Here is a 24,962-nt window from a genome sequence, read left to right as displayed (position 1 = left end):
GCAAATGGAAAAATGTGCTTTATCTATCGTTGTTTTGCTGTTTTATCGCTGTTTGCTATATAGGCTATAAACTGTTTACACGGATTTAAAAAAATGGCAGGTGCCAATGTTTCACATGTATTTGTCCAATCAATGTACACTTATGTCACTGGTAGTTCCTAAAATATGCCTTTATCACATTTCCTCGTTCAAAAAGCAGAAGCTTTAAATAACGTAAAAAAAAGTCCTCGTTAGGCTGTATCAATGGCTGTGCCCATAGCACAGGATTGTTGTGATTTATGTAGAATTCAGCACAGATACTTCTAAAGAAACCAACCTCAGTTTACCATCAGTGGATCAGTTTATCATTAATTGATTATTGTGAAACAAAGAAAAAAAGGTGTCATAATATTGCAGCCATACTGTATGTGTATGCAATACTCTAGAGTCTGTTTACCTTTACAGATCTGCAAGAATACGATACAAACAACATAACACACTAAAGAGCATTAGAATTAGACAAAACAAAAAATAATAATAATTCTGACTAAAGTATTTTGGGGGATTAAATTAAAGGTTTAGGGAAAACTTTTAAAAACTTTTCATGCACTTATTTTACAATGCCAGAAATTAGATCAAATTGAAGTTATATTTCCAGCCTATGCACAATTATACAAAAATAACTGATTTGAATGTAAAAGAGTCATATCCTCTGTGTTTGAGTGCAATGATTGAATAGCATTATACTGTAGACAAAAATGGGTAGTAATATAATGCAAAAATAACATTAAAAATAAAATTGAATCAGTCAGATTATTCCTCTGGCAGTAACTTGAGATTTGTGCTGCTTGTTAATCTCCTGACTGGCAACACGGGCAGCGCTGACCATCTCGTCTCTCATATGTTACACGATAAAATAAAAGATGACATGCATTGTAGGGTAGGATGTAAGAATAGAATAGAATAGAATAGAATCGGGCATTTATATAGCGCTTTCATATGTACTACTGTACACCCAAAGCGCTTTACAATCATATCAGGGGATCTCTCCTCAACCACCACCAGTGTGCAGCATCCACTTGGATGATGCGACGGCAGCCACAGTACAACGGCGCCAGTGCGCTCACCACACACCGGATATAGGTGGAGAGAGGAGAGAGAGTGATAGAGCCAATTCAATGTAAGGGGATTATTAGGAGGCCATGATTGGTAAGGGCCAATGGTGGAATGTAGCCAGGACACCGGGGTTACACCCCTACTCTTTACGAGAAATGCCATGGGATTTTTAATGACCACAGAGAGTCAGGACCTCGGTTTAACGTCTCTTCCGAAGGACGGTGCTCTTTTTTGACAGTATAATGTCCCTGTCACTACACTGGGGCGTTAGGACCCACACAGACCACAGGGTGAGCACCCCCTGCTGGCCTCACTAACACCTCTTCCAGCAGCAACCTGGTTTTCTCAGGAGGTCTCCCATCCAGGTACTAACCAGGCTCAGCCCTGCTTAGCTTCAGTGGGCAACCAGTCTTGGGCTACAGGGTGATATGGCTGCTGGTAATGTAAGTCTAAATTAACAGTTTTACATATTGATGTTTATTGTTAAGTTAAACTTAATTAGTTTATTTTTCTTCTTAAAACTGGTGTCCGTCCATTGACGATAATGCAGGTGGAAATTCATTTACGCTACTAATCAGAGGTGGATTTGACAACACATGGACTGTGATAAAGGCCTATTATGTTGGGTTAGACCCTACTTTGCAGTAGGAGCTACTTTAGTCCGTTTAGTCCTTTAAGCGTTCATATATCTAAAATCGTTCTTAGTTCCTGCGGTGCGAACATACCAAAAAAAGGGTACATCTGCCAACAGTTATTGGAACTATGAAAATGTTCCTCCGGTGCAAAAGCCACTATTTTTGAGCCCTGCATTTCGATATAGCACATCAATTCTCTTTACGTGGAATGTGTGAAGCCTGGTTTGTACTTGCTGCGTCTGTATGAGCGCGAAGGTATATACGATTATATTGTCATATTGGTCAACCTTACATTTAATGTGTATGAATATAATGACATGGCACAGAGGCAGATTTTTGCAGCAGTGCTCATCATTCATACTACTACTACTACTACTACTACTACTACTACTACTACTACTACTACTAGTAGTAGTAGTAAAATGATTATCCTCACAGGGAATACAAACACTGAACTATATGCAAACCTGCAAAAATTAAGTATAACTATCCCCAGACTTTATGCAAACCCTGAAAACAGCTCCACATGCAGAAAAAAGCCTCCGGACATACTTTTATGGAAAACAATGACAATGGGTCTTATTCACCAAGCATGTGTACGCACAAATTTGTTCCTGAAATCTGCGTACAAACGTTTTCACAAATAAATCATGATTCACCAAAAAAGTTTGTAAAAAAGTAGGAACAACTGAAGCCACACATATCAAAAAGCACTTTCTCTGTGCGGCCTTATAATCGTGTTAAGAAATTATATTTCATCTTAAAATGGTTATATTATTAATAAATAATACAATCTAATTTCATCTGGAATATATTTCATCATATACAGTGGAAGTTGTTGCGTTAAAGCTTCAGCTGCGAGGTTTCTCTGAATTACGCAGATATACGTGTATGTACAGCTGGCTAATGAGAGCTCTGTAATCTGGGTCTGTGTTTGTTCTGGATTGGTTAGTTTTGTTTAAAAAAATTAATTAAAGGAGCTGTATGTAAGATTGTGGCCAAAACTGGTACTGCAATCACTTTCAAATTACTGTAGAGCGGTGTATCACCCCTACAGTAAGAATGTTCTAACTGTGAACAAACAAGTGTATTCTATGACAAAGATTCTTTTAGTAACTCAGTATTTTAGTAACTATGTATTTTTTAATAATTTTTAAATGGTGTAATATTTGTGAATTGGATTATGTACTTATCCATTTCCTTGTGAGTGCCGTCAAGATTAAAAGCCCTGGTGCCGCAAGAGCCCGCCCACACGCTGTTCTTATGGACTTTGGGTTTTTGTTGATTTTGTCGCATCTCAGTCTCTTCGCCTCTGGTGTGGATAGACAAATTGTTTGTCGCTGGAATCTTATCGCGTCTGGTTAGGACACGGTGTTAGTCTTTTATTTTAGTGTTGACTTATTTAAAGAATCGTTTGAGATCCTAAGTAAAGACTGGTATAAAGTCCACCTTTGGTTAGTCTTTTCAAGCTAGTATTTTACTGAGAGTGTGCTGCAGCTCAGTGTGGAGCTCACAACACCTTCAGAGATGAGACACTTTCAAGATCTGCTTACATATGCACAAAAAGCCATCGGCCCTCAGCCTCCAGTTTTGACAAATGGTCCAGCCACTGCAGCTTGTTGAAGTGCAGCTTACAAATTGCATGATCAGAGAGCGAATCTGGGCTGTGCAGAATTAGCACAGAATTCACTTTAGAATGAACCAGTATGCTACCGACTTAGCCTGGCATACTGTGGAATCTTAATGATTCGGGCCATGCAAACAATATGTGACCTTAGACGAAAAGTCCTGGGTAAGAACTGACGACATTGCCGTGTATTGTGCATGTGTCTTTTCTGTAATGTTAGCAGTGTTGGGGGAGATATATATATATGTATGTGTATTTATTTATGTATTTATTTATGTATTTATTTATTTATAATAATATATTATTAAAAACACAATAATATATTATTAAAAACACAATATATTTATAAAAACACAAAACAGCCACAATGTCAGTTTTGTGGAATTTTCTTTTTCTTTTGCAGTGTTTTTCCTCACTGTAATCTGACCAAGACTCCTCTAAACTTGGCTTGCAGGTGTCTGACTTTAGCCATGAAAATGTCACAAGTAACAGAAATAAGCACAAATGTCAGAGCATGTCAGAACACCTCCAGGGCCCAGAAAACACCTCAGACCCCAGAGGGTTTACAGCTGCATCCAGACAATAGACAATCCCACCGTATGAATACTGAGATCGAAAAAAACTAAAAACTTTTATAATTGTTTATAAAAAGTTTATAACTATCACTCAGACTTTTAGAAAACACATCTTGTCTGAATAGTAACAACTTCAAACCTGTATAAAATATTAAAGTAAAATAAACCTATAATCACCTCTTTTGAATAATGTTTGTTTTGTTTCTCTGCTCACACTGCCTTTCTTTGAAAAAACCAAAATAGCATGACAGTTTGATTGAATGTATCATGCAGGTACCAGTCACTATCCTCTTGCCAAATCATTTTCGCATTCTTTTCCCTTCTGTTCAGATCCTGGAAATTAGAACCAAAGTCTTTGTGTTATGTAGTTCTGCTGCCATTACATATGCATTTGTACCTTTTGTCAACAGTGACCCAGTTCGGAGCTAGACTGTGTTTACACATCACAAACCCAGAAGCAAAATAGTCCACTAGAAGTAAAGTGTAGCAGTTGCTTTAGGAATCTCTCATCAGTGGTGTTTTGTAATGCAAGCATCACTATTGCTCATACCTAGGGTTAGGGATTTGAATAAACACTTCAGGTGTGCTGTTTTTTTTTCTAAGTGAAAGTCCTATTGAAGAAACAGATTTTTTGGAAACGTGAGGAGGAAACGTAATGATCTATGCGTCTCATGGTTTTGTGTCAACTTCAACATTTTCTTACATCATTGATGACAGTTACATGGAGATCAAATCGAAAAAAGATTTTTCAAAATGTGTTTATTTCTTAGGTGGGTGTTCACGGCATTAGGATAGAATTTTTTAATGAAAAAGGATCAAAGCGCACCGCCACCTACCTGCCAGAGGTTGCGAAGGAGCAAGGTGAGAAAAAAGTACACTTGCCTGAGTTTTATCTGCATTCAGTTACAATATAACAGCAGAAACAAGATGAAGAATAGGCCAAAAGGTAACACTCAATCAGTATGAAAAAAACAGGATTGAATTTGTTCTCTCTCCATAGGATGGGACCACATTCAGACCATAGATTCCTTACTTCGAAAGGGAGGTTACAAAGCTCCCATCACAAATGACTTCAGGAAGACTATTAAATTGACCAGGTGAGAGAATTACCTTTTCTAAACAATTTTTGATCACTATACAATACAAGGCTATTTTAGTTTAGTTTAGAATATTTTAGTTCTTGTGTCCAACAGTACTAGTCTCTTAAGGGCATTTTTCACAGGATGTCATAGGCAGCAGATTTAGAAGGTTTTTATTTTTTTATTTGTATTTTCTTGTTTAGTAATTCTGAACGGATCTGTTTCTTTTGAACCGTCTTTTGGCATCTCCATGTGGTCCTGTTTGGTATTGCACCTTGACTAGTTAATTATATATTAGCTCTAAACAATTGTAACATTTATTTTTTGTTGTTGCACTGTATACATGCATTATGAAGTATGAAGATTAGTTTGAATTGATTGAACAGATTGAATTTAGGATTTTATTCACTTATTTCATCAACTCACACATCAGTTGTGTTAAACATAAGCTCAAGCATGTGCGCTTGACATGCGAGAACCAATGATGTTCATTGTCATGTTACGCAGCATGTTTGAGCTTCCAAAAGAGGTTTGTTTTTCGCATCAAGCAGGTTTGGTTGTGCTTCTGTTTATGTTAGCTGATCAGTTTATATGTGAATAAAAGTGTAAATTCAATCTGTTCATCATATAAAAGCAATGAGTCTCTTCAGAAAATTTGGACTGCTCAGTTCATATGGATTTAGTTTTACTTAATGAACTTTTAGCGTCAAAGTGTCAGTTGCGTAGCTGTCTATGGAAGGATTTGGAGCTCTCAGATTTCATAAAAAGATCTTCATTTGTGTTCCGAAGATGAAGGAAAGTCTTACGAGTTTAAAACGACTTGAGGGTGAGTAATTAATGAAAGAATAAAAATTTTTTGGCTGAACTATCAATTTAAAGTACAGTGAGGAAAATAAGTATTTGAACACCCTGCTATTTTGCAAGTTCTCCCACTTAGAAATCATGGAGGGGTCTGAAATTGTCATTGTAGGTGCATGTCCACTGTGAGAGACATAATCCCCCCAAAAAATCCAGAAATCACAATGTATGATTTTTTAAACTATTTATTTGTATGATACAGCTGCAAATAAGTATTTGAACACCTGAGAAAATCAATGTTAATATTTGGTACAGTAGCCTTTGTTTGCAATTACAGAGGTCAAACGTTTCCTGTAGTTTTTCACCAGGTTTGCACACACTGCAGGAGGGATTTTGGCCCACTCCTCCACACAGATCTTCTCTAGATCAGTCAGGTTTCTGGGCTGTCGCTGAGAAACACGGAGTTTGAGCTCCCTCCAAAGATTCTCTATTGGGTTTAGGTCTGGAGACTGGCTAGGCCACGCCAGAACCTTGATATGCTTCTTACAGAGCCACTCCTTGGTTATCCTGGCTGTGTGCTTCGGGTCATTGTCATGTTGGAAGACCCAGCCTCGACCCATCTTCAATGCTCTAACTGAGGGAAGGAGGTTGTTCCCCAAAATCTCACAATACATGGCCCCAGTCATCCTCTCCTTAATACAGTGCAGTCACCCTGTCCCATGTGCAGAAAAACACCCCCAAAGCATGATGCTACCACCCCCATGCGTCACAGTAGGGATGGTGTTCTTGGGATGGTACTCATCATTCTTCTTCCCCCAAACACGTTTAGTGGAATTATGACCAAAAAGTTATATTTTGGTCTCATCTGACCACATGACTTTCTCCCATGACTCCTCTGGATCATCCAAATGGTCATTGGCAAACTTAAGACGGGCCTTGACATGTGCTGGTTTAAGCAGGGGAACCTTCCGTGCCATGCATGATTTCAAACCATGACGTCTTAGTGTATTACCAACAGTAACCTTGGAAACGGTGGTCCCAGCTCTTTTCAGGTCATTGACCAGCTCCTCCCGTGTAGTTCTGGGCTGATTTCTCACCTTTCTTAGGATCATTGAGACCCCACGAGGTGAGATCTTGCATGGAGCCCAAGTCCGAGGGAGATTGACAGTCATGTTTAGCTTCTTCCATTTTCTAATGATTGCTCCAACAGTGGACCTTTTTTCACCAAGCTGCTTGGCAATTTCCCCGTAGCCCTTTCCAGCCTTGTGGAATTTTGTCTCTAGTGTCTTTGGACAGCTCTTTGGTCTTGGCCATGTTAGTAGTTGGATTCTTACTGATTGTATGGGATGGACAGGTGTCTTTATGCAGCTAACGACCTCAAACAGGTGCATCTAATTTAGGATAATAAATGGAGTGGAGGTGGACATTTTAAAGGCAGACTAACAGGTCTTTGAGTGTCAGAATTCTAGCTGATAGACAGGTGTTCAAATACTTATTTGCAGCTGTATCATACAAATAAATAGTTAAAAAATCATATATTGTGATTTCTGGATTTTTTTTTTTTGATTATGTCTCTCACAGTGGACATGCACCTATGATGATAATTTCAGACCCCTCCATGATTTCCAAGTGGGAGAACTTGCAAAATAGCAGGGTGTTCAAAAACTTATTTTCTTCACTGTATATCATACAAAAAAATGGTAGTCACTTTTCATTCAATTTGAGGTTCTCTTAAATTGTCAAGTGTGGTTTCAAATGAGACCGGGGTTATGCATGTAGACTGAAGGGTTCATGAAATGCAGCCATTTCATTTTGGGTATGTCATTTTCAGCTTGTGTCCTTGCTGGTTAAGGGGTTAAACAAGCGTCTCTCTTTGACGACTTCAATGCTGTAATTGGGCTATGATGGTAATGTCTTTGCTTATAAATATTACGTGGAACTCTTTTGCAAAACTTTTATTACGGTTTTACTATTACAACTGGCAAGATTAACTAATCGTGAAAAATGCTGGCTATAGCAGTAAGTTTAGATCTACTCCTATTGCACTGCTGAGCATTGTAGCCAACTCGACTTCTGCACTCTCACAAATACTTTCATAATAACTAACAAAGTGAAAACACTATTTAAATAAGATATTCATTGTGCAGTTTGGACAGTGTCGATTATAACGAGTTTTGGTGACAGTGCGGAATCATTCACTGATAAACTTGACAGCTCCTGTAAATACAAAGTGAGTTCCCTTTCGAGAGGGAACTCGCACTGCGTCGATGACACTATGGGGAACACCTTCCATGTGAACCATTGTCTGAAAAGCTATCCAATCACAGCAATTGAAATTGACCGGCGACAGCCTATGATGTCACTACTAGTGCGACCTGGAAGTATAAAAGGGACGCCTAGAGAACATGTCATCCTTTTTTGTCTTCAGGGACTGTTTTGTCTGATTTGATATCACCTGAAAAATGTAAGAAACAATTATGGCAAGTGATAAGCATTTCAAGAAGTGTGTGGGTCTGTCTCTCAGGTATCTGACACCAGATGATACACACACCTTGTGCATTTACTGTTTGGGCGAAGAGCACGCACGATCAGTTCTTGAAAGACCTGATTGTGCAGAATGTGAGTTTTCCGCTAAGAAAACTCCGCTCTCGTTTGGCCCTCTTCTCGAAGGAAGAGGGACAGGCATCTGGGCCCAGTGGTTCGGGTCCCGCTTGTGCTGAGGCACAGTGGAGACTTGGGATCATGGGGTTCCCAGATGGAGCTCGCTGATGAGTTTGAGAGTTGTTTCTCTCTCAAGACCGTCATAAGCTTGCGAGGGTGAGTTGCTGGAAGAGGATGTTATCTCTTACATCCTCTGATCCAGCAGCAAGTGCTCTGCTGGCACCCAGCCCAAGAGAGCAGGAGATGGCTGATGAGGGTGAAGAAGAGGTACTACCTGAAGCCTCACAGCCTCCCTGCCCCGCGCATGTTGAGCTCTTGGGTGTTATGGAGTGCGCTTCTGCGCATGGTTCCTTTCTGGCCATAATTCCCCAGCTCCTGTGAGCCTTCCATTCCTGCCTGATCTGCATACTGAGATCAAGAAGGCGTGGAAGAACCCATATTTTGCACGCATCCATCGCCAACAGCGAGCAAACTATGCTGATGTTGAGGGAATGTGTGAACATGGGTATGTGTCAATGCCCCCATTCGACGAGACGTTCGCAAACTATCTCGCTGTTGGAGAGGCTTCGGCACTGAAAGCTTCCGACCCTGCCTTCCAAACCGCTCAAGATGATATCTCACTTGAATGGCAGGGCATATGCGGCAGCAGGTCAGGCTGGGGCTGCTTTACACACAATGTCTGTCACAGGCATACCAAGCCAACCTGCTGAAGGATTTGGATCAGGATCAGGGTCAGGGTCTCTCCCCTGCGTAGTGGACGAACTGCGCCGCACCTCAGATCTGGCTCTTGGGGATCCCTTTCCTCTGAGGGTGAATAACTACCACCCTCTTCTCTCTTCTTCCTGACCCCCAATTTTCTTTACCCCAGGTGCTTCTTACATCAGGCTTGAGGCCTGGACCAATGATGATATTTTCCCATTAAAATGGAATCTGGCTTGGTAGTGAGCGAAAGGGCGCCTTTCTAGCCTTTGGGTTTGTAGGCCTTAATTCTGAGAATAAAGTTTAGGTAGGTCTTTATTATAAGGTTGTTAAACTTCAGACCTCTGTTCCTTGTTTAGAAAGTATTAAGGGGTATGTTTGATAGGATATGTAAAAATAGGAATTAGGGCCCTGAAGTTCCCTTTTTTATAGGTAGGATTGCATATCTTGTCATAGGCCTCTTGTGTTAGAGTTGTCAGGTTTATGTAGTAGGTGGTGCCAATCTTGGTCACCCAGTGGTGTACAGGTTGGCTTCATCTCATAGAGAAATCTCTAGTAAGGCCACCATGAACGGGAGCTTCAAACAGATTCTGTTCGGCGTGAGATGGCTTCCTCCCATTTGGGGGGTTTTCTTCTGAGGCCATCACTTTGTATAAAGCTCCAGATAGACCAACCAAGCATTGTCCCTCTTCGGGCCACATGGATGGCCACCTTGTAGCAGGTCTCCTCTCACTTCTGAGAGTTGTTTAAGAGACTATAACTTTGAACTTCAGACATGATATTCAAGTGCCATCCCCACGGGGGCTGCCTTAATATCTGGCTTAGGCATGTGTACTAGGAGTTTGTTGGAGACGATCTGCTAGATGCATTTTCGTCTCGAGTCCCCCAGTATCTGAGTTTATCACTGTAAGGTCTAGTTTTTCCCTGGTACTGGTCCTGGTCTAGAGTCGTGTAGCCTAGGCCTACCTTTGCATTAGGCGATAATGCTAGTGAATGTTAAGGGTAGAATAAATAGCAGCATAGGTGGCAGGCTATTCCTAAGCCTCCCAATTTCGATTACCGTGATTGGATAGCTTTTCAGACACCGGTTCACGTGGAATATGTTCCCCATAAAGTTCTGAACAGAGGTTACAGTCGTAACCTAGACGCTTTCTGCTGAAATGTAATCACAGTTTAAATAACAGGTAATTTTCGTGCTACTGTGGGGAACAAAGTAAAGTTGACGGTGTTATGGACGTGACATTAGCAGTCAAAACTTGAAATTTTAATTCTCATAGAATATTCATTACCAGTATATTGAACCATCTGTTTATATATTCCTAAACAACAACTCTGATGTAGAACATCAGAAAAATATCAGTCTATAAACATGTTTTATATTTTAGATGAGGGAAATACACATACAGACATGACAAAAAAAAAACTAAAGTTTTGGGGAGACCTATTTTGTAGATTTGTCTGTAAATTAAAATACACAAACCAGAAGCAACAGTATCCACCGAATGGAGAAGGTTTGGCTCTCCACAGAACATTAAAATATATTTCATTTAAATTTTCGGTTTCACAATTCGGACAAAATCTTGTTTTAATGACATTTATTTAAAACATTAAATAAGATTCAAAACAGGTTAAGTAAAAAAATGCTGGATAAATAATATTGTGCAAATATAAGGAAGTCAAAGTTTTTGTTTTCAAATAGCCACTCAGATAATTCGAATATTATTTGAGTAGAAGATTTGAATTTTGTTTTTCAGCCATTTTGACAGCACTAGTATCTAAAGGGTGTGACGATACACTTAGTGCACGAGACGATACACGATATGGTTTACGAGAACGAGAGTATTTTTTAAATTTATTTGACAAAGTCACAAAGGTGTAATCAGTCAATTATTTTGACGATTAATCGGATATTCTTTGTGGATATAAAAGTAGACCTAAGTGAACAATAGCCTTTAAAATCACTTAAAATACAAATATAATAACAATGAGGCAATAATATAATTGGTTTAAATAAAGGATCAAAAGCAAGTAATCAATATGGTTTTATTGAAATGCCTGCTCTCTGCGCCAATGGCCCGATTGTTGTTGTTACTTTACAGTAGGGCTGGGCGATATGGCCCAAAAAAAAAATCAGGATAATTTTTTTTATATCAGTCGATATCAATAATTATCACGATAAAAGTCAAATCTTTATTTCTTTCAAGTTTAAAGGCAGATTTTTGCTCCTAAGTGAAAGTTGTAGAAACAAGAGCGTTAATTGTGGCTTTAAACTACTCTTTGTTGTCAGAACATATCATGACAAACACTTACCAAACAGGTGAACATTTCACAAATCTGAGGTAGAACATTCAAACATTTGTAATTTTTCCTTAACAAAATAAATATCTTTATTGGACAATTAATTTCTTAGTTTCTGCATGTGCTATTTGGTAAAATGTAATATTCTGACTGCTTGAGTTTTATTAAACTTAACCATTGGTCATCCAGTATCATGCATTTAGATCATGATAACCACAGATAAAACCAGGCATAGCCTGTAGCACCTCACTATCATGGCAAAATGTAACTTTATGGTTTCTATGGTATTTGTATGAAAAACAGTAGCCTAAATACATTATTAAATACTGTAATTATATTCCATTAGTCCTTTAATACATTGTCTACATTAATAATATAATACAATTCAATATGTATATCCCACATTTCATGGTGCAGTTAATATTACTAGGCTACCGTTACATCGAACATCAAACATTATCGAACTCTTGATATCGTTTTATCGAGAAAAATTCTATCGCGATAATTATCGTTATCGTTTTATCGCCCAGCCCTACTTTACAGAATGATCAAATCCTTGTTTAATATTGGCCAAACATTTAATTTAAATGTCCACTTATTTCTTTTAAGATTGAAAATGCTACAGCCACTGTGATTTTCTTGAACAAGAACATGTGGACATCAAAACATGCAAACTCTAAAGGGTTTAAACTTTTATTTTGAAATCGTGATGAGCAGTTCACATATTTAGAAACATATTGATGTATTCTCCTGTGTTGGTGTAGGTTTATTGACAAAAGCTACAGTACAACGGTGCCAATACGCTCACCACACACCAGCTATAGGTGGAGAGGAGAGGGAGTGATGGAGCCAATTGAGTAGATGGGGATTATTTAGAAGCCATGATCCAGGGCTGGGAGTGAGAGCCAGGGCCAATTCATAGAGATTTGGCCAATGGAGTGAATTTGACCTGGACACTGGGGTTTAACTCCTACTCTTTTATGAGAAGGGACAAGGGAATTTTAATGACCACTGAGAGTCAGGACCTCAGTTTAATGTCTTATCCTTATCCATTCTTGAGTCTATGGCAGCCCATAGAACCATTTGCGGGAAAATTATGAAATTTGGCGCACAGATAGAGGACAGTCTCTACATTAATGTGGCTATTTGCCACATAAGCAAATAATTTAACACAAAATATTAAATTTAAATATTAATATAAAATGTTATTACCTCAAGATGACTCGCAGTACCCGCTTGAACTGTGTATGTGTGTATATGTAACTACAGTAGTAGAAATTACACTGGAGAAAGGAAATGAAAGTAAAAGAAAGTAATTTCACAGTTGCCTAATTACAAATCTGTGGGCCCTGATGGCTTTAGTGCCGAATTCTATTAAAAAAAATCTGTAATAATCTTGTACCAATGATCCTGTACCAGTGATCCAGCACTTGATTAAAAGTGCAACAGCACATAGTCAATTTCCACCAACAATATACAGAGTATAGTATTCATTCCAAAACCTGGGCGAGATGAGCTGCAAATGTCTTCCTATCGTCCATTTTCTCTTATGCCAATTGAATCTAAGATTAAAGGTGAAATAGACTGAAAATTACATTTGTTCAATTATTCATCAGTTTTAAGCCCAATAGGCATATATATTTTCATTTGTGTTGGCTGTTTAACAATTTATAACAAGAAAAATGTAAAGGCATGTGCAATTTCACTAGATTGCCCATTTGCACAAATTTATTTCAGCCGAACACAATGTCCAAACTTAGAATGTCCTTACTATATCTATATGCATGCATGCATACATACTGTACATGCATGCATACATACATACATACATACATACATACATACATACATACATACATACATACATACATACATACATACATACATACATACATACAAACCCATTATAAATGTAGCCGCATGAATGCAAGTATTGTTTTAAGTTAAAAGTTTTTAAATCTGAAATGTTCTGTAATGGTTAAAATTATACATTTAAAAAAATCTCATAATTTGCAGTTTAGGACCGGCTTTCAATTATACTGTAATGTTGAATGGATATATTTACACCCACAAATTGAAAAACAATTAATTTAATAGATGCATGAGTGATTGGTATCTGTGATAATGGCCTTCATTCATAGTTCGTAGTAAAAATGCCACTAAACAAATATTTTTAAATATCAACAATTATCTTTGTTTCTAGATTAATTTGGAGATTTATTGTAATTACAAATTGTAATGTTTGCTGTGATTAAATGCAGAAATCTGTGTGATTTGTTTTTTAATAATGTGTTTTGATAAAATAGTTTTATAAAATTCTCATTTAAGTTTTTTTTTTTTTTTTTTTGGTGCTTGACTTGTTGTTCTCATTCAGTTTTATTGCATGGAAAAGAGAACCTTGGAGAAAAATGTGAAATTTCTCCTTTTGTGTTCCACAGAGGAAAGTTAAATGTTTGAAACATGAAGGTGATTGATTACGTCATTTTTACAGTCATCTACAGGCCTGTGTTGTGAACAGTATTTTGACAGTCTTCCACGGTTCTGATGCTTACCCCTTTTTCACCATTGTTTTAGGTACCGTAGTGAAAAGATGACAATGAGCTACGCAGAATACATCGCCCATCGCCAGCATCATCACTACCAGAATGGCATCGGGCACCCTCTCCCTCCATACAACCATTATTCCTGACAGCGAGCCGCATGACCAGTCACTGGACCTCTCTGCGGACATCTTCCCTGGAGAGCCCGCCTCCTCGTGGTCTAGCTATCTGTACTACTGTACCATTTTATGATGATAGTTTCCGTTGCCATGTCCACAGTCAGATGGAGGCATGGCAGCGGGTGCAAATAAGAATTAGGTGATTATAAAGCGAAAAATTCATTTTGTCATTTTTATTATTTGTATTAATTTAGTTTTTGCAGCATATATATCGACCCCTTCCTTTTTTTTTTTTTTTTTTTTTACAAATAAACAAGTACTAAATTTTTTTTGTTGTTTCAACAAATTTCCTAATCAGGTTTCTTAGTCTGTGGATGGAAATAAGTCATATTAAATGATGGGCTAGTTTTGAAGATAGTATAATTTTGCTCAGATTTTATCTATGCTAAGCTTTAATGACTTGCTTTATTTGGCGCACACCCAACCCCCGCGCATGCAACCACAGGGTTTAAGGGATGTCATTTCCTCTCTGTGTTATTCTTCTAACTTTCTTTTATGAGGGGTGATTTTCTGTTTTCCTTTTTTGTCAATTTTGTTGTTGGTTGTAGGGTTGTGCAGTGTGGCTGAGTTAGGCAACGAAGAACTAGTTAAGTCTTGTTCGTTTTTTTCCTGTTGACTCAAACTCATCAGATAATTGAAACCACTATATTAAATTTGCTGTTGGGGATACCAGAATATTTACCATAATGCAAAGGCCTGTTGCTCTTAGCATTATTGGTCCTGAATTGAATTAAGTTTGTCAAACAGTCAGTTAGCCCTTTTTTGTGTGTGTGTAGATTTGCTACTCTTAGGGAAAAAAGCATATTAATCTGTTAGTAATCCATCTCTTATTTAATTTCTCGTGTTGACGTTTTGTATTAGTGTTTGTTAGTGTTGTTCGTGAGATCGCAAGTATAAGTCTGTATTCAGAATAAGGGAGTAAATTAAAGAGTCGGAGACTAAAGTGAGTTAAGGTCAACTGGGCTCACAACTGACCTCATGGCCAAAAAGCTGTCTGAATTTTTGTTTTGCTCCTATTTTGTCACACAGAGAGGAAAACCTTCTGAGAGACCAAGGTCAAATGACAGGGACAAGCTAAAAAAAGCCATACTTTTTTCTTTTTTTTTAATGCAGGCTGTGGCAGGGTGGTTGCTCTAAATGGCTATTTTAAATTCATTTTCTCCTGGCATGGGAAATGCTTCAGAAAGCTCTTTTTTGCTTTGGTTTCAATGATCTGGTCTTATGGATAAATATGATCATTTCTGTCTCGCATAGCAACAATGTTTACATCTCCATACAAAAGCCTCTATATTTACAGTTGCTGTAATTGAGAAGATCATTGAGTAGATACAGTTGCTATTGTGGCTTTTTAATCCCCTCGATATCTTGAACTGAAGTTTGCTTGATTAATGTTGTCGGATCTGCCACTTCACACCAGGAAGTTAATTTATATACAATGGTTATAACCGTCTCCATAGTTTTCTCACTGACAATTTGTGTCACTGACAATGTTAGGTCTATTCTGAAATGACCATGACTAAGCATTTCTTTTTTTAAATCACGTGTCATCTTATCTGTAGATGCAGTGAATTCGCTTTTCGAGGTTTCAGTTTTTAGATTGACTCTGAAAGGAAAAATGGGTGAGGTTCTTTTAAAAAACAAAAACAAAAAAAAAAACTATTTCCTGTCATTTGTTTTCATATGCAAAATGTTAAGGGCTTTTGGGGTTCCATCCACAGTCGTGATTCAGTTCACTATAACCTAAAAAACAAAACAAAAAAAACAAAACAACCTGATTTCAGTTGTGTTGCCTTAAAAATGGTTAAGACATGGACCAGCAAATGTTGCCCAGATTGCTCAACTAGCGCAAGACAGGTTATTTTGGCCAGCATCACAACGGGAAGGTTTTGACCAGTGACTTCAGCAATTGTGCATGAAGTTTTTTGAGCAAAGATGTCTGTTTGCCAAACCGTCACGTGTTAATTCTTTTTTTTTTTTTATTGAGGCCCTCCACTGCCCAGTTATGACCTTTTAAAAAATAATAATAATAATTTGCTTATTTAAATCCTACCTACCAATAAGACACATTTGTGGTGTCTCACTGTCTCAGTCTTTAAAAATCTCTACTTTACTGCCTCAGTTTTGAACCCAGTTATTGTTTTATAGTTGGACAATCCAGGCCTCATTTTTGGTCCATTAAAACAGCACAAACTGAACTGAACTTTTTTTTTTTTTCTGCTGCAAAACCAAGTCTTTGCATTTGAGAAAATTTGATGTATACAAATTTGCAATGCATTTGTTGCATGAATTGGAGGCCTCCTGTTAAACATGGCATGCTTGTTTCACTGCTATATAGATATGAGAAAACAGACTATATAAAATGGTGCTATTGGACCTCATGTTGGGGGTGGTCGCAGCAAATGTGACTGGTCATGCGGACTCATTGATCATATCAGACTTTTTATTATCCTCAAAATATGCAGATCTGTTTTACAGGTGTTTTTTTCCTACCAGTGTAACAAAATCTCCTGCAGGTTTGAAAGGACAAGTAGTGACGAGTCTAACCCCATCTTTCCCTCATGGCCTGGGGGATTCGGGCATATGCTTATATCATCTGTTATAGATGTGCACATTTACGCAATACACAATTACCCTGGAAATTCACACTCTGTATCCGTCAATGTTCGCGTTCATTTACATTGCCATTTTGAACTGCGGCTGGATTTACTGGCTGAACGCTGTTGCCGAAATATGGCCAAAGTGATGATGGTCAATGTGCTGTTTACTTTGCTAACAATGTTTGTTCAAATATCATTGGTTCATTTTGTTGTGGTGATGAAAGAAATTGGTTTCTTTCATAGAACTATATGTATATGTCTATACATTAAGTTTTAAGCAAGGTTTTGAAAAATTGTGAAATGACTAGGAATCACAAAATACTTTAAGCTCTACTTGCAGTGTACTTTGAACATGCACTTTGGGGACATAACTTTAGCAATCTCTGGCACATTTGAACACTGTAGAAACTCTCAGCACCTGTCCTACAGTTACATTGCTCAAAGAGGAGTTAAAAATGTGCTTGTCGTGGCCCTTTTTTTTTTTTTACGTTCTCATTACACTCTCCTTCATTTTCTGTAACTTTTAACACAACTGGGACTAGTGTTTGGTAAGTATAGCTAATGCTCATTTTAGGCATAAATGTTGGGTTGTAACACCTTCATACGAGCTTTAAGTTTACTGTTAAAACCATAGTCATTTGGAAGTTAGGCTCATGTTACCTTTGTGTGTTCAACCGAACCAAAGATGCCTCCAGCCATGTCCAAATGCTGCTCTACAGACCTGCCTTCTTGTCCTTCCAAAAACCTTCCCTGCAAGAGAAATGTCTTTTTGTTTTTGTGTATTTACTTTTTTCTTTTGTACAATTTCTAATATTGTTTTAGGTTTTTAGCTACCTAAGTTCAATGAATTTTCATTGTAGCTGTTTTTGAAACCTTGCACGGTGTCTACGACCGTAATACTAGGTTGCACTTTTTTATTTTGTTTTCATCATTGTTATTATTATCTATTTTTGTAAAGAAAGAAAACCCCATAGCGTGCCTCTTAGATTTATGGGTTTCTTAATGTGTTTTTTTTTTCCCTAAGACCAGCAGTTATACTTTATACAAAAGATGAGCTAATCCTTATTTTTAAATGCCATTTAAAAGGAGAAAAAAAAGAAGCCTTTTTTCTTTACTCTGGACCCAGTAGCTGCACTGGCATACAATCGCACTGGTAGATATGGGTGGGGGTGGGGGGGACACTACTATATATAATAATAATAATAATAATAATAATGATGATGATGATAAAAATAAATGTAAGAACTACAATAAACTTGTTTGAAAACTTTTTTTGTAAAAAAAAAAAAAGTTAAAAAAGTAAACAACGACTGTTTTTGTACATCAAGTTAATTCTTTTCAAAAAATATTTTGGACCTAGTTTCTAATTATTTTAGTGGTTTTCTATGTTCTGGAACTTTGAGAAGATGAGTTTTGAACGTGCCCTTCGATGATTGACATCTTGCAGTGTTGTCATTCCGGGCACTGGGGTTGCCTGGTGTAGCCCTCATGCCCACCACTGGTTTATTTCTGTTTTGAGTTTGGATTCTCTCTTGCTTTACGAACTTGACATTTTTGAAGTAAAGACTTGGTGAAAAAAAAAAAAAAAAAAATAGAAACAAACAAACAAAATTTATCCTGTAGAACTAGATCCTTTACCCCATTGAATTGCTGTTAGAGTGATGAGACTTGAAATGGGCATTTATTATGAATATGGTAGTATGGCTCCAAAAAAAAAAGACAAAAAAGACAAAATCAAAAAAAAAAAAATGTGTTGGGGGAGGGTGGAAAATAGATGGGTTAGATGTGGGTATGTGAGCTATGGCTGTGGCAATGATAATGTAGTTTTAAAGCATTATTGTTATTACCTTTTAAATCATTTATCCAATAAAAAAAAAATCTGAAAGAACAAGCATTGGGTGTCTTCATGCTTCACAGAATACCTTGATTTGATGAACAGACATAAAACCAAGACAATCCTCATGGATGCTACACGTTGGAGAAGACCTTTAATATAGAACACATTTCATAAAAACATATGTACAAAACTGAGATCAGAACTAAGGTTTCCCTTTCAGTCAAGTTGCATACATTGGAATGAGAGTGAGCCCATAATTCACTAGACTGCACTGGATTTCTTACATTAGCTCAACAGCCACAAACTGCTTCGATTTTATGTTTGGATCTTTGACATGGAAATGATGGAATACACTTCAAGTGCTGAGCAGTTTTTGGGACCAAAATATCCTCCTAATGGAACTTGTTTTTCCTTCTCATTTGGCTACACATTGGACTTTTTTTGTACATCGTTTTCATGTATAAGGTAAACACTCAGTCATTCATGTACAGTATAAGGTAAACACTTTAATGCAAGTCTGAAACTTGTTGAAACAAGTCTATCAAGTTCTAATAATCTAGTTAGTTTGTAAAATTAATTTCCACTGAATCGAATCATTTATAGATAGTGTTTAGCTAAATATTGAGACTGTAAAAAATAAGTTTGTAAAATAAAGGGAAAATAAGTTTTTTTTTTTTTAACTGGCCCAGTAAGAAACATCTAAAGAACTATTGGTTAAAAATAAAAACTACCCTTAAACCGATCATTCGGTCTATCTACAAACAACAGTCATTTCCCTTGAATAACATCATCAGTAAATAGTCTAATGGAATCAAATGGACACCTTCAGCCAACAGCTAATGGCTTCAGCGTAGAATGTAGAGGTCTTGACTATTTACATAACGGTATTAAAGAAAGATACTGCCAGAGGATTGGAAATGCCCTGGAAAATCTCCTAGACATACAGTACCGCCACATTTCTGCTTTCCTTAACAGGTCAACAATAATAACAAAGTGTAATTTTGAGACAATCTTTTAAAACTGCATTTCCAGGACGCAAGGCGCAAGGAACTGTGCAACCGCTATTCAGCAAACGAGTTGGCCCCATTTCACTGTTCGATGAGCATAACTAAAGAAGGCAACATGAGAAGAAAGGTTACGTCTGTTGAGAGTTCACCGAATCTTCATTTTGCTAAACATTTAAACTAAAAAGAAAAAGGCAAGGTTGATGTTGTTTGAATCCTGCTGTCCCCTGCTCCTATGGTGTAAAAACAATTCTTCGATCCAGCTATGAGAAACCAGGTTAGGACCAAACAACAACAAATAGGAAAATAAAGGTATGTACTAACGTTACGCTTTTATCTAGGATGCTGGACAAGTCTCGGTTCAGGAGCATGAGCTTTTGTCCATGTGAGACTGCTGATAAAAACACTAGTCCATCTTCTTGTTGCGTAGACGTGCTATATCCAGTAAATCCCGGCATGTGGGAGCAGTGTGTTGCGAGAGGATGGTCAGAGCCTTGCCGTGCAGTAAAGTCAAGGCGGTCTGGTGGCCCGTTGCCCACACTCGATACCAGGGCCCATAAAACGGGTCAGAGACAGCCGGACACAGCATGTTGTTCAAATTCACTTCGGTCAACTGGTGGGAAGCAAAATACAAGATGAGTTAGTATAGGGACACAATAACTAAACATGCATATCCAAAACATATGAACGCAGATTATTCAAGCAGAATTTGATCGATTTCATGCTTAATTTTACAAAACATACCAGGATGCAATTAATAGTGCAGTGCAAGTTGCATTTTCAACACTGCCACAAGGGGTGCTATAGGCCTTTATCACACTCCAACGCTTGAAAAACATAATATAACTTCTGCTCTAGCCTGTATCAGGTTATCAAGTAAGGCTAAATATTTTGAAATAGTCAATTTAAGTTCATTTTCTTGTCAAATTAGCCACCGTCCATTGACAATAATACAGGTGGAAATTTGATCACGCTACTAAACGGAGGGTCAACATGGTCAATTAACATAGTGACCAACCCAATCACAGGAGCTGTTTTGTTCTCCCTCATTCTTATCAACAAGTGTGAATGATCATCAATTTCTTAGGACTCCCAGGAATAGAAAAGTTTTGCAGCAAAAAGGAAGGACAGATCTTCACAGAAGACAACACAAAATGGAAATCCTCTCCATTTCCACTAACAGATCTGTATTCACTTATTGAGTGCTGTTTGGGACACAACAAGGTATACATAAATGCACAGGTGAAAGTTCAACATTACACAATCCTGTGGTGTTCAGTACAATGCCTAGGTGAATCTGGAATTGGTTTGAAAAGTGAATCATGTTGTTATATGAATGTATGCATTATTAGGTTCTAACTGTGAACTTTAAACTATGCAAATAATTATCACTGCAATTTCCAAATCCCTCCTGCTCAAGAAGAATTGAACGATTCACTGAGACACAGAAAAAGTGTTTCTGTGCTGTTGCAAGTTTAAATTTAAGCAGAGAAAAAAAAGGAAGTTCTGCATGAAGAGAGCACAGAAAAAGCAACAGCAACAACGACCAAGCATGTGCCCAAAATTTTCAAAACCTTCTGCACCAACTTCTGAGACTTCTTTTCAGATTATCTGCACTGACTTCAGAACATTCATCTTCAAGGCTTCTTTCCTCTGCATGTTAAAGACAAGAAGCTTGTCTGTGCTCCAGGAGTTCAGTGTTCCTCAGTCTTATTGTTTAAATGGAGTCCAGCTCCTTTATTTCCGTTGCAATGCGACCCAGCACAACCGGTGGAAGACATCACCGGACTCACTTATCACATGTCCAAGCGGAATGCAAATAACACTAATGCCAAGGTCGCTGGAAAGAGGTTCGGTATTAATTTCATACCACCTGTGAGACACACTAAATTCTGGAGCCTGGTGTGAGAAACCGCTGTATGAATGGTGCTGTGCAGACAACAAACCCTTAGCAAAGGCATGTGACAAATATGATACATACATGTAGAGTGTTACAGGTCTCTACATGTATGTATCATATTTGTTACATGCCTTTGCTACATATATATATATATATATATATATATATATATGAGAACTACATCATTCTTTATCTTAATTCTTAAGATAATTCTTTATCTTGAAATGTGAATCTGTAAGAATCTGTCACATGATCCTTCAGAAATCCTTCTAATATGCTGATTAGGTGCTCAATAAACATTTCTTATTGAAAACTGTTTTTGCTGCTTAATATTTTTGTGCAAACCATGAAGTGTGGGGTAAGATTTAAAAAGAAAGAAATAAAGAAAGAAAATAATTCTGCATGGATGCATTAAATTGATTAAAAGAGACAAACAGCAAAAACATTTTTTAACATTGATAATAATGAAAAAACAATAATAATTGAGCGCTGATTATAATTTATAACCAAGCACCAAATTAGCATTTCAGAATGATTTCTGAAGGAATAGCTAGTTATTTTAAATTGTCACAATATTGATTTGATAAAAAAAATGCAGCCTTGGTGAGCATAAGAGACTTCTTTTAAATACTTTTTTTTTTAATTACTCGAAACTTTTGACTGGTAGTGTAATGGTGACAGCAAACATTCACCTTTCTGTGTCCAAATAATCGAGCAGCTTTGAGTGAGACCATAGAAACCTGCTGTCACAGCACTCAACAACATGTGTTCTCTGTACCGTGGGCAACTGTCACCAGGAACAGCCATAAAAATATTTAAGGACATATACTGGAAGTCATTAGCTGATAGTTGATCACCTTGCTTGCTGTGCAAGATACTTTAGTAATGAAGGCTATATTCAGACATACTATACTAACATACTGTACTAGTTACTATTGTCACATATATAGTATGTATATAAATTATGCAAATTGTCATTCATAAAATACCAAGATAATCTTCTACGTTTATTAAAATGAACAGTAAACAACAGAGCATACTGAATTGAATACTGTGTCCCACAATGGATCTGACTTGATATTCCACTTGAAGTGATGAATTGACATGTTATTTGATTAGACGGCCAGAAGTTGACACTTTTACACAATATTGGATTAAAAATGCTAAATAACCACTTGCTGAATTAAACACATAATGTGATGAGGTCATGTGACAATGTAGTGGAATGCTGTGGAAAAATGTCAGCTGTTTCACTTACTTAAAAACAGTGGGAAGCATGCAGTGTGTCTATGTAAGGCAAGTATTCAGTAAGTAGTAAGATAGTATTCCATATTTTACATAAGCTACCATACAACTCTTTGTATTTCTGCCATTCAAAGATAAGGCAGAAACAGTAAGAATAGTATGCTATTCTGGATTCTGCAATAGCGATTGATTGTCGTACCATTCCAAGGCCCTGGAGGAATACAAAGTGGTAGAGGAAGAGGATTCCTGAGGACAGCAGCGCCCACCACATGTCACCCAGCGGCTCTGGCTTATACACACCTGACAAACAAGACACATGACACATGATGTTAAAATGCATGTAAAGTCCAGGGGCCGGTTGCATCAACTGTGCGTAAGTTACAACTTAGCTTAGTTTTGATGTAAATGGGCACTAAGATACAACTTACACACTACTAAATGTTTTTGCTTTGCACCATTAAACTTAGTTGAAGCGTAACTCTATGCATAAACTAAATATTTACGAAAGCCTCTGATCAGGAGTAACGGTTGAGATAAAATAGCAGACAGATTGAACTGCATCTATAAGCTCTTCTTTTACCTGACAGACTTCAATTCTTTAGACATATATGATAATGCTGATATTTACATTTGCTTATATTTTAGGAGAGAGAACATTATATGAATAGATTACTTCGTTAGCGGCTCATCAACATGAACCCGTCCTACAGCGTCGCTGTGACCCATCGGTCCGTGTTGTGCATGTCAAATAAAATCATTCATAACCAATAAATGTTGTTTCTTAAGTTTTCTTTTTGTATCAGTACTTATTTATTTTTCCTTAATAATAATAATAATAATAATTTCATTTCAAATACAGTGTCTAAATGTTATTTACAAATAAAAACACAAGTTATTCATGATGATTAAGTATCGTATGTAATGGAAACGTATTTTTACTGTTAGTTAAGTGAGGCAAAAGAAGTTAGAATGAAGGATAAACTGAAATTCCTAACATTTAAACAACTTATTTTTTACAAACATATTTTAAGGCTTCTATTACAGTGGTTCTCAATTCCAGTCCTCGGGACCCCTTGCGCTGCACATTTTGTATGTCTCTCTTATCCGACACACTCAGTTCAGTTCATGGAGTCTCTCCTAATGAGCTGATGATCTTGTTCAGGTGTGTTAAATAAGGGAGACATACAAAATGTGTAGAGCACCGGGTCCCGAGGACTGGAATTGAGAACCACTGTTCTATGGATCAGAGGCTAAACGTCATATTATGCAACTACGCATGAGTTTACGACCTACGTTCTGCCTTACGAACAAATGGTGCAACGGAATTAAGCAGAGTTAGTTACAAACTAGCTAGTAGTTACTAAGCCTCTAGTGTGGACTTTACGTTCCAATTTAAAGGGTTAGTTCACCCAAAAATTTAAATTCTGTAAGTAATTACTCACCCTCATGTTGTTCTAACCCCGTAATACTTTCGTTCATCTTCTTCGGAACACAAATTAAGATAATTTTGATTAAATCTGAGAGTTGTTTCACTCCTCTATAGGCTTCTCTGTAATTGAAACTTGCCGGCCCAGAAAGTTAGTAAAGACAATGTTTAAAATAGTCCAAGTGACTACAGTGGCTCAACCATAAGTTTATCAAGCGAAAATGAGAAGAAAATGAATAGTTGAATAAAGTCGTTATTTTTGTTTGTTTTTTGCACACAAAAAGAATTCTTGTCACTTGATAAACTTATGGTTGAGCCACTGTTGTCACTTGGACTATTTTAAACATTGTCTTTACTAACTTTCTGTGAGACAACTCTAAGATTTAATCAAAATGATCTTAATTTGTGTTCCGAAGAAGATGACCGAAAGTCTCACGGGGTTGGAACAACATGAGGGCGAGTAATTACTGACAGAATTTTTATTTTTGGGTGAACTAACCCTTTAAGAAAGAACTTACGAACGACTGGTGCAACCCTACCCAGGACTCTCTAAGTCAGAGTAGTATGTTTAGTGCTGGATCACTGATTTATTTTCATGAACTGAAGAAATATTCTGGGTTCAGTAGTACACGTTACCAAGTACCAAATCTGTTACCACACAGAATTTCAACTTCAAGTCCTTCAAAAATAAAAAAGATGTATAGGGTATGATGGTAATAATTACTGTTTTATTTTGCAGTGAAAAGTTAAAGTGTGGTTCATTCCCC

General features: G+C 37.3%; 2 protein-coding genes across 2 annotated transcripts in view; one reads left to right on the top strand and one right to left on the bottom strand.

The window, feature by feature from the left end:
- Nucleotides 1-15,928, top strand: part of ammecr1 (AMMECR nuclear protein 1) — a 52,776-nt gene extending 36,848 nt beyond the window's left edge. Inside the window, exons 4-6 of the mRNA XM_084386902.1 lie at nucleotides 4,703-4,793; nucleotides 4,933-5,029; nucleotides 14,042-15,928. Coding sequence (XP_084243028.1) covers nucleotides 4,703-4,793; nucleotides 4,933-5,029; nucleotides 14,042-14,156 — 303 coding nt within the window. The 3' untranslated portion in view covers nucleotides 14,157-15,928. The remainder of the gene's footprint in view (nucleotides 1-4,702; nucleotides 4,794-4,932; nucleotides 5,030-14,041) is intronic.
- A 2,816-nt stretch (nucleotides 15,929-18,744) lies between these two features.
- The window catches only part of tmem164 (transmembrane protein 164), a 40,792-nt gene continuing 34,574 nt past the window's right edge, over nucleotides 18,745-24,962 (bottom strand). The window contains exons 5-6 of the mRNA XM_084386903.1: nucleotides 22,969-23,069; nucleotides 18,745-20,237 (exon numbers count right to left, since the gene is read on the bottom strand). Of these exons, the coding sequence (XP_084243029.1) occupies nucleotides 20,031-20,237; nucleotides 22,969-23,069 (308 nt within the window). The 3' untranslated portion in view covers nucleotides 18,745-20,030. The remainder of the gene's footprint in view (nucleotides 20,238-22,968; nucleotides 23,070-24,962) is intronic.

This window comes from Rutilus rutilus (assembly GCF_951802725.1).
Source record: "Rutilus rutilus genome assembly, chromosome: 18".
Taxonomy (NCBI): Eukaryota; Metazoa; Chordata; class Actinopteri; order Cypriniformes; family Leuciscidae; genus Rutilus; species Rutilus rutilus.
Note: the sequence above shows the minus strand (reverse complement) of the source record. Positions and strands in the feature narration are given on the sequence as shown.